At 50.8% G+C, this 9,974-nt stretch overlaps 1 protein-coding gene across 1 annotated transcript in view; it reads left to right on the top strand.

The window, feature by feature from the left end:
• HNRNPUL1 (heterogeneous nuclear ribonucleoprotein U like 1) overlaps positions 1 to 8,480 on the top strand; it is a 32,196-nt gene extending 23,716 nt beyond the window's left edge. Inside the window, exons 11-15 of the mRNA XM_075015979.1 lie at positions 3,557 to 3,725; positions 4,491 to 4,814; positions 5,374 to 5,603; positions 6,408 to 6,572; positions 7,658 to 8,480. Coding sequence (XP_074872080.1) covers positions 3,557 to 3,725; positions 4,491 to 4,814; positions 5,374 to 5,603; positions 6,408 to 6,572; positions 7,658 to 7,774 — 1,005 coding nt within the window. The 3' untranslated portion in view covers positions 7,775 to 8,480. The remainder of the gene's footprint in view (positions 1 to 3,556; positions 3,726 to 4,490; positions 4,815 to 5,373; positions 5,604 to 6,407; positions 6,573 to 7,657) is intronic.
• The last annotated feature ends 1,494 nt before the right edge of the window (positions 8,481 to 9,974 follow it).

Genomic DNA, 9,974 nt, shown 5'->3' on the forward strand with positions numbered 1-9,974 from the left:
CTGGGTTGGCTGCTTGCCTTGGTTAACACAAAGCCCTCTTGCACCTGGGGTCCAGACTGGCTCTGAGAAAATAATGTGGCTGAACAATCACGCTTCTCGTGGAAGTTAGGGGAGATGTCCTGTTCTGTGCCAAGGCTGAGAGAACCCAACGGTACTCGGTCACGACAACATGATGCAGCTATGGCCAGGCAACAGATTGCCAGAAACTTGCCCCAGCTGTTTCTGATCACTAACGAGGAGGACATGGTGAGAAGCTGACCTTGCTGGCTTATGCAAGCTTCCCTTTCGCATCCCATTTGGGCTGCGTTGGTACTGCGCACCCCTGCTGGGGGGCAGCGCAGTGTAGCCCAGGGAGGGGCGTGTGAGCTCTCCGAGGGGAAAGCATTTTGGTGTTCGTTTTGTTGGTGTTCCAGGAGCATTACAAGAACCCCTGTAAAGATAAAGGAGCTGCAACTCCCTAGACACCGATGGAGCTATGCTGATTCGTGCCAAGAGAGTGTCTGGCCCGTTTCATTGAACCCCAGTTTCCTTGACTCTGGTGCTTGGGGAGAATAGGCTCCCCAGACCATTTGGAATCTCCCACTCCAAAGGGCCTGCGGGGCCCTGAAAGGTAACTGCTGATTGGACGGAGCTGAGCCCTGAGGCAGCTGTGGTTCTTGGCTGCATTGCTCCTTTTCGGGAGAGGTGTAAAATGGTCTCTGCACTTGTGCTCGTGTCTGACCTCGGGCCATTCCAAGCTGCCCCCAGCTGCCTTGCAGGGTAGCCCGCAGAACGGGAGGTGCTGTGGCAGATTCCCAGTTGGGAAGTGATGTCCAGGCCCTGGGTTCTCAGCTGCTCATGCTGAGCAGCAGCAGAAGTAGCTTAATGAAGACAGGCACCTTCTTCCTCTCCAGAGTTATCCACGCTGCACCAGGGCTCAGTAACTTACCCATTCAGTGGTGTTCCAGCCCACATTACGGTCGTGTTCAAAGGAAATGCCGCTTGCCATACTGCTGGCGTCAGCCCCTTTCATGGAGACTGGGAGGGGAGCAGTGAAGCTTTGTGCTCTGTCCTTGCAGGGCTGGGGGCTCAGGGCTCCTTTTGAACCGAGGACCAACACTCCTTCCCATTTTGTTTTCATTTGTTGAGCCCCAGGGCTCCCCCATTGAGGGGGCGGGGTGTTTAGCCCCATTTGCTGGGCGATCAGATAGGCCCAAACCACCTCTGGAGTGCCGACCAGTAATTTAGCTGGCTGTAGTTGGCAGCAAAGGTGAGTGCTTACTACAGGTACCACTCTGCCTTGAAAGAATGCCAAGAACTTGGCTGCTGCTGGATCTGTTGATCGTGAGCATGTACAGCACACAGGGCAGGCGGCAGCCGTGCTGTGTGAAGCTGGAGTGGCGGAACGTCGCCTGCTGGATTATCAGCTTTGGCAGAGGTTACTGCGGCAGCGCGTGGGAACAGGCTGCCAGCGAGTTCCGTGCCCTTACCTTGTCCCTCAGCTGCAGCAATAGCCATGAAGGTTTCTCCACCTGTCAGTATCTCATCCCCGGGGCCAAGAGTGGTTGTGTCCTCTTCTGGGACAGGCGCTTGCATGGAATTTTATTTCTGGCTCACCACCACCCTTGAACGCACACAGCATGCTGTGTTGCAGCAGCATGCATATAACTGGGTTTAACTGGCTTGGTCAGATGCCCTTAATCACCTGAGGAATTTTGTCTAAATAGATGATGTTTGTATTACAGCAATCAGGAAGGGCACCCGTCTGTGGAAACCCATTGTATGCCTCCAAGAGTGTTTTCAGGCGACTAAATCTAAGGCTCAAAGCAAATCCAGATGTTGTGTCAGGAAATAGTCTTATTTTTAAAAAAGGAAAAAATACTTTCATTAGAGCAATGAGATATAAATACTTTTGGCATAACAGGTAGATTGAAGCCCCCCTAAATGTCGTTTCCGGGGAATAAAGTTAAAACATGGGGCTTTAGTTTCCCTGTTTGTTATTGATTCCCATATTTAACCCAGTGAAAACCAGAAGAATCCAAGTTGCTGTCCCTGCCTGTCATTGCTGTCCTCCCAGGGAAGAGCATCAGTTAGGTGCATGTGGAGAAATGGGGTTGATAAACATATCCCACTGCACTGCTAGATAGTGCACTAACAGCTAGGCCAGTCAGGCAACCCTCCTGCAGTTGCAGACCCCTAGCAGCACGCGCTGTTTTAGATGACTCCAAGGTCCCAACATTACCAGCCTCGGATTTTTGTATTTGTGCCTTTTTCCATTCTACCCCTTTGCTTTCTCTGTCATTCGTCAGACACCCAACCTGCAGCGCATGAGCCCTTACCTTGCCACAAGGGTCCCACCCACAGGCAGAACAAACTTCCTGTGCATCACAAATAGAAGGAAGTGCTGCCGGCTGTGGGCGCTCTGCTAATCAGCTGGGCAGCCCCTGAATCTCCCCTGGGTGGTCACCCAAGTGCTCAGCTTACAGGGAGCGCTGCTCACCATAGCTGTCGTGACAAAGCAAACAGGCGGGGGTCTCTAGCAGCTCATCTTCACTATTACACGTTAGAATAAAAGAATCCTGGGCTGGAAGGGACCCATTCACACACACCCCTGGCTGAGATAAGACCAGTCCAGACAGACATCTGCCTAACCTCTATTGCTGGGGCAGTTCCACAACCTCCTAGATCACCTGTTCCAGCCCTTAGCTTTCTGGCTCCAAGGATGGTTCTCCCTGACGTCTAATCTGGGTCTCCCATACCAGCCTGAGACCTATTTGAAGATGGTCATGTCCCAGGCTCCTTCTGCCCCTTCCTCAGCCTTCTCTTTAGACAACATGTGCCCAGTTCTTCCAGCCTTTCCTCATATGTCACATTTTTCAGAGCCTCTTATTTTGTTTTCTTCTGGACTTTCTCCAGATTGTCCACTTCTTCCTTAAAGCAGGAGGCTGAAAAGTACTGACAGTCCCCAGCTGAGTCTCCAAAAAGATTGAAAATCCAGGTCACGCCTCCAGCCAGCCTTGTGATACAGGGGATAACCTCAGTTTAGATGGGGACACTGAGGAACGCAAGAGCTGTGACGTGCTTACTGTGTTGATGTCAGACATGCCATTGTCCCAGGCACAGCTTTCAGTGCTGTCCTAGCAACCATGCCTCTCAGGTGCTTAAATATGAACCCTGAATTGCTGTTCATCACAGGCAAACATTCCTGTCAGTTCTCAGGTTTGCATTTAACCTGTCTGGTTTCCCACTTGCCATGTAAATCACTTCACTTATTTCTAATGAAAGCAAAACACAGACCCTCAGCTTCATGGCTTTCTCTCGGGGGAGCAAAGCAATGAAAGAGCTCATCTGAATTGCAAAAAGGACCAAATATAAATGTCTTGGCCCCACCCCCACCCCTCTCCTATGGCTTCTGCACCTTAAAAGGTAGGTTAGCTGTTCAGGGTACTCTGCCATCTACATGTGCGGGGGCAGGGGCACCGTGTCTTCTTTCACCATTGCAGGCCACAATGCTCTGTTGAAAAAGAGAACGCCAAATAATGAACGGTTTTTGCCTCTTCTTTGTCACCACTGCTAGACAAATGTTTATGGATCTGCCCAGAGACGAAAAATGCGCCCTTTTGAAGGTTTTCAACGCAAGGCTATTGTAATTTGTCCCACGGATGAGGATTTAAAAGATCGAACAATAAAGCGCACTGATGAGGAGGGGAAGGATGTGCCAGATCATGCAGTGTTAGAAATGAAAGGTAGGATCCTAGAAACAAACAAACTGAACCACACACCACGTGCCACCAAAAACCTGTTTTGTTGTTTAAGAGCTGGACAGAGATTTGTTTTTGGTTTCAAATGCTGACCCTCTGATGTGATGTCCTCCCTTCCTTTTGTCTCACTTTTCGTCATCTTCCATGTGTTCTTCCCCAGCTTCTCCTCTGTCCTTGACGAGAGATGCTATAAACCCCAACCGACTTCTTTCCAGTGGGCAAAATGCTACGTATCTTTTACAGTAAACCAGTGATCAGAGCAAGGCTGGGGGTTTGTCTTTTTCCTTCCCCCTCCCACAACACTGCATTGTTGACTGCTTTTTCACAGCAGGATCATGTTTCTGTCCAGGTGAAAGTGACCAGCCTGGTTCTCCTCTGGTTCCCTTTCTCTTAGCTGGACACAAGGGGGCAGGCCAGGTGACTGGTGCTTGGATGCAGCCTTTGGTTTTACCAGCAGGATGCTGGGTACCATGGAGACCAGAGTGTGTCTCCTCTCATCACTGATTGGGGGAGGGATGACATCATGCCTGCATCATTTTCATGGTTTATGGTGTCTCTTCCCTTCCTGCTCACTTTTGCCTTCCGATTTCTCACTTCCTTTCTGGCGGTCTGATACCTGGCGCAAGGTTGGCCTCCCGTGCGAGGCAGCCTTGGTCCCAGCTTTCCTAGCAACTCCCAGCCATACTGCTGCCCTCCAGTTCACATTTCTTGTTTTTCCTCCTTCAACCTCTCTCCGGGCCTGCCATCCAGCCAACTTCACACTGCCAGAGGCCGGCGACTTCCTGGATGCGGTGATCTACATTGAGCTGCAGCGGGACGAGGCCGAGACGCTGGTGAAGCAGTACAACGAGGAGGGCAAGAAAGCCGGGCCCCCGCCGGAGAAACGCTTTGACAACCGTGGCGGCGGCTTCAGGGGCCGAGGGGGCGGCTTCCAGCGCTTTGACAGCCGGGGGGGCGGCCAGCAAGGAGGCAATCGTGGCGGCTTCCAGAACCGAGGGGGCGGTGGCGGTGGCAACTTCCGGGGCGGCGGGGGAGGAGGTGGCGGCAGCAACAGCGGAAGCAGCGGAGGAGGAGGTAGGCTCATCTGAGCCCCGTCAGCTGTTGGGGAGGCCGGGTGGCCCAGTGGTCTAAGCACAGAGCAGGGCCCATGTGTCACGGCCTAAGGCAGAGTCTGTAGAAAGAGAGCTGCTCCTGATCACTCTGTGCTGTCAGACTGCGTTCGGAGGTGGGACCTCAGGGCCGTCCACGCTGCCTGAAGGTTCCTAACCCATCTGTGCAATGGGAGTGCCGCTCCTTTCACCCTCCCCTTGTCTAGTGAGATGGTAAACTCTTGAGGGCAATGTGTGTCTGCAGCCCCTGGCATGTGGAGGGGGAGGCAGCCTGGGTGGGAATCTTTGCAGCACCTGGTGCGGTGCTGAGGACCCGTCTGCGTGGGAGTGTGTGCAGCCCAAATGCAGAGATCCTTCTCAGAGCTGTTAGGTGTAAGAGAGGCTAATCCCCATGCCCTGGGGAGAGCAGCTCATGCAAGTGGTGTCTGGGAGCTGAATGGACAGCCCTGAGGGTTTGGGAATCAGTTGTGTTCCTCTTGGGCCTAGTGGTGACTCCTGTTGACAGCCCCTGCTTGCTTTATTAGGCTTCAACCGGGGCAACTACACACAGAATCGCTGGACAAGTGGCACCAGAGACAACAACTCTAGCCCCCGGGGCAACTACAGCCGGAACACCCAGCCACAGAGCAGCTACAGCCCCGCTCGCAACCAAAGCAGCTACAAGCCCCCCAGCAGCACGCCCCCCACCACCAGCAGCACCCCCAGCAGCTACAGCCAGCAGCAGCAGCAGCAGCAGCAGCAACAGCAGCAGCCGGTGAGAGAACCCTGTCAGGTCTGGCTGACCCAACCCTCCTCCCAGAGCTCTGGTCACTGCTGGGTTGGTCTCTCTGTAGCCTCTCCCCAGAGAGATCACGCAAGCATGGGGAGAGCTTTGCTTGGAGATGGGTGTGCTGCCCTGTGTTTGGCTGACCACAGAGGTGATGAGACTGCACGTCCCAGGGAGGGAGTGTGCACCGGTCATCCTGAAGACCCTGACCTTCCCTCCCCATTCTCATTCTCCCACCGCACTTCCAAAGCAAAAGTCTGTCTCATTCCCTTCCCCAAAAACAGCTTTGGGAATGTCTGGGGTCTCTCACTGCCGGGTCCCTGTGGCAGAAAGCAGCGTGACGCACCCCTGCCTTCTGTGCTTTTCCCCATTTTTCTTCCAGAGGGGAGAGATCCCCAGAATGTGACAACTCTTTCCATTTTGAAACACGGAGATGTGCTGTGGACATGAGGGTGTCTCTGGGGGAGTCACTGGCCTAGAATAGTGGGGCTGGAAGGGACGCGTGGGAGCAGGGCAGGCTCATTTTCCCCATCTCCCTGCAGCGGGGGCTATGAGCACCAAGCTGTGTGAGCACACAGTCCTTGCAGAGAGAGTGGGCATTTCTCTGCTCCACCCTGGCACGCTTAGGTCCCCCAAGCCTGCCCAGTGGGCACATTCCCTGCCTGTTCATCCCACAGCAGCTCAGCAGTTGACTCTTTCCCTGTCGAGTGCTACTGTTGGGCAGCGTAGGAATGGCTGTCCGGGGCTATGCAACAGCATGCTGGATAACCTCTCTGTCTCTCTCATTTACAGCCAAGTTACCCCCAGCCCTACACCCAGGCAGGCTACACCCAAGGAGGAGGGTATACTCCCAACTACAGCTATGGAAGCTACAGTGGTTATAGCCAAAGCTACACCCAGCCTCCGCCACCAACAGCACAGACCTACAATCAGCAGAACTACAACCAATATCAGCAGGTAGGTGGGAGACCAGCAATGTGGCGAGCAATCCCCCTCAACACAGGGTAGACGAAGGGGTGTCTGACCATAGCCAGGGGTGGGGGAAGTTCCCATGGTGCTGTCTGGTTTGCTGGGGCTTTGGGCCAAGTGCAGAACCTCCCTTTGCCTCCTTGCTGTTAGCGGAGAAGCTGAGGATGAGTGAAATGTTTGCAGGGTTCCAGAGGAGATCGGGAAGGGGACCCTAGCAGCCGTCCTCGGCACTAATTCAGCCTCTAAAGCTGATTGCAGAAATCGTAAGAATGGTCAGACCAAAGCTCCATCTAGCCCAGTGCCCTGTCTTCTGACAGAAGCCAGTGCCAGGTGTCCCAGAGGGAATGAGCAGAACAGGGAATCATCAAGTGATTAATTCCCAGTGTTTGACAGAGGCACCAGCCTGGCTAACAGCCATTGAGGGGCCCATTCTCCATGAATTCGTCTAGCTTTCTGGAATCCTGGTACAGTCCTGGCTGTCGCATCATCCCCTGGCAAGGGGATCTGTCTGCTGGCTGTGCATTGTGGGAGAAACACTTCCTTTGGTTTGTTTTAAACCCACTGCCTATTAATCTCATTGGGCGTCTACGGGGGCATCCTCAACAAACTGGGAAACAAACTCCCCCAGGACTGAGGACTGAAGCTCCCCAGCTTAGTGCCTGGTGCACGTCTCTGACCTGCAGCTCCATAGAAGGAGCAGTGCAGAGATGTGAGAACCCCGTTTCCCCTGAGCGGAGGAGAGTCCAGCGCAAAGCCCACTGTGCGCTAGGATGGGGGCCTCAGGCTAGTGACAAGCGCCACAGGAGGAAGCCAGCCCTTCTCCCACACTTAGCACATCTCAGAGCACGACCTGAAGGAAGTCATTGTGGCTTTTCCAGTGGCTAGCAGAGGTGAGAGTCGTGAACACCCATCTGCTCACATTGCCGCTGTACTTCATGTGCACAGGTGTCTGGAACAGGCCAGTGCGCGGTGGGAAGGCAGCCTGGCTCCTGGCAACAGTTCCATGTCCCCGTGTTAGTGTCTGGATGTACAGGGAACTGCCCACCGCTAACTCTCTCTCTCCCCACATCCAGTACGCTCAGCAGTGGAGCCAGTACTATCAGAACCAGAGCCAGTGGCCTCCCTATTACGGCAGCTATGACTACGGGAGCTATTCAGGCAGCTCCCAAGGAGGCTCCAGCACTCAGTGAAGGCCAGCAGGCACTAAGGAAATCCCACCTGGCGTCCTTCTCTGGGAGCAGCCTGCAGCTGCTCGGCACATCTCCGCATTCCACTCAGCGGCTCCATCAGAGCAGCTCCTGGTCAGCTTTGGAAACAAGCAAGGGAAGTAGAACCTCCACCCCTTGTTTTCTCTCTGTAGTTTTGACGATGAATGCGTTTCTTGTACACTCTCGACAGACAACGGCATGCTCCCTTCTTCCTGCCCTGTACGAAAGTTGCATTATTTCTCTCCATGTGTTTAAAACCATCTCCTTTCTATTTTTTTGACTCTTAAAATCGTAGGATCTTAACCAACTCTCCTGTTCTAGGTACTGTACTCCCAGACCAGGGCTCTCCTTGTCTGAAATCTGCAGTAGCAAAGGGCCAGCTTTGGGCTCTGATAGCCTTCTTCCTCCTACCCTACGCTACACAGTTGTGCTAGTGAGAACTTCCAAGCTTTCAAGACTTTACCGCAGTTCAATGTCAATCTTTCCTGGAGGTGTTTTATTCATCTATTCTGCAAAACGTTTTAAAAAAAAAATTGAGGGAGAGGAGATGGCTGTTTTATGGTAATTATGCTTTTTTTTAGATTTTATGTAACTTTTTACGGTGGGTCAGCAGCTGTTAATATTTCATCAAGATAACAATTTCTTTGCTCAATCCAGGTGAGAAATAAAAATCATCTTAAATGTGTAACTTTTTATACAATGTCTAAGTTTCTGTAACTTTGCACATGCTTTGTTTTGAGTTGAATTGTAACAGCTTTTTGTATTTGGAGAAAGAGTGAATATTGAACTTTAATTGCCTTGGTGTTTTTCTTTTCCCCCTTTCATAAATTCTCTGGGGTCTTCAAAAACTCTGTTTGATCATTAACATGTCCTGTGCTAGGCCTTCACTTTGCAGAAAATAACAGGCAGTATCTAACTAACAGATCCCATTATCTGTCTGCTGGAGCTCTTGTGTACCAGTTGCTGCCTGACCATCTCATCTTCAGTCAGTGGAACACTTCAGTCGATTTATGTATGAAAAGTGTCTTTTCAAAACAGCTTTTTACCAATCTGTAATGCCACAGAATATTTCAGAAGAAGCTTTTTCAAAGAGGGTTTTTTTTTTCCAGAGACACCTTGCCTGGCTGTGTTTCCTGAACAGAGAAAATAATTAGCTCCCTTTCCTTGGCTTGATTATAAATTAATGTGAAATTGACCCATTTGCTTAGTGACATGCAAATTAAGTGGCAAAAAAACACTGGAAAGTTAACTAGACTTTTCAGTTGCCTTGCTTTTAATGCCTAAGGCCCTCCCTCCTACACCACCCTACCCCTCTCAAAATACAGGGCCAGATCCCTAGCTGTTGTCACCCATTAATTTTAAATTGACTTGTATCCCTTTTCAATCCCTTCATGAAAAGCCGGCTGGTGCTTTTGAGCATTAGAAGCTCAGTTCACCATCACCCAACTTGTTCTATTCCTTTCTTAATGACTCCAAATATCCTGTTTGCTTTTTGACTGCGGCTGCACACTGTGTGGATGTTTTCAGAGAACTATCCATGATGCCTCCAAGATCTCTTCCCTGATTTGTTGTAGCTAAATTAGCCCCCATTATATTGTATGTATAGCTGGGGTTATTTTTTCCAATGTGCATTATTTTACATTTATCTACATTAAATTTCATTTGTCATTTTGTTGCCCAGTCACTCAGTATTGTGAGATCTTTTTGAAGTTCTTCACAGTCTGCTTAACTGTCTTGAGCGATTTAGTATTGTCTACAGACTTTGCCTCTTTACAGTTTACCCCTTTCTCCAAATGATTTATGAACAAGTTGAATAAAATTGGTCCTAGGACTGACCCTTGGGGAACACCACTCGTTACCCCTCTCCATTCTGAAAATTTACCATTTATTCCTACCCCTTGTTTCTTCCTTTTAACCAGTTCTCAGTGCATGAAAGGATCTTCCCTCTTATCCCATGACAGCTTAATTTACATAAGAGCCTTCAGTGAGGGACTTTGTCAAAGGCTTTCTGAAAGTCTAAGTACACTATATCTACTGGATCCCCCTTGTCCACATGTTTGTTTGACCCCTTCAGAAACTCTTAATAGATTAGTAAGATGTGATTTCCCTTCCAGAAACCATGTTGACTTTTGCTCAACAAATTGTGTGTGCTATGAGTCTGACAATTTTATCCTTTACTGTG

The sequence above is a fragment of the Carettochelys insculpta genome, chromosome 22 (genome assembly GCF_033958435.1).
Source record: "Carettochelys insculpta isolate YL-2023 chromosome 22, ASM3395843v1, whole genome shotgun sequence".
Taxonomy (NCBI): domain Eukaryota; kingdom Metazoa; phylum Chordata; order Testudines; family Carettochelyidae; genus Carettochelys; species Carettochelys insculpta.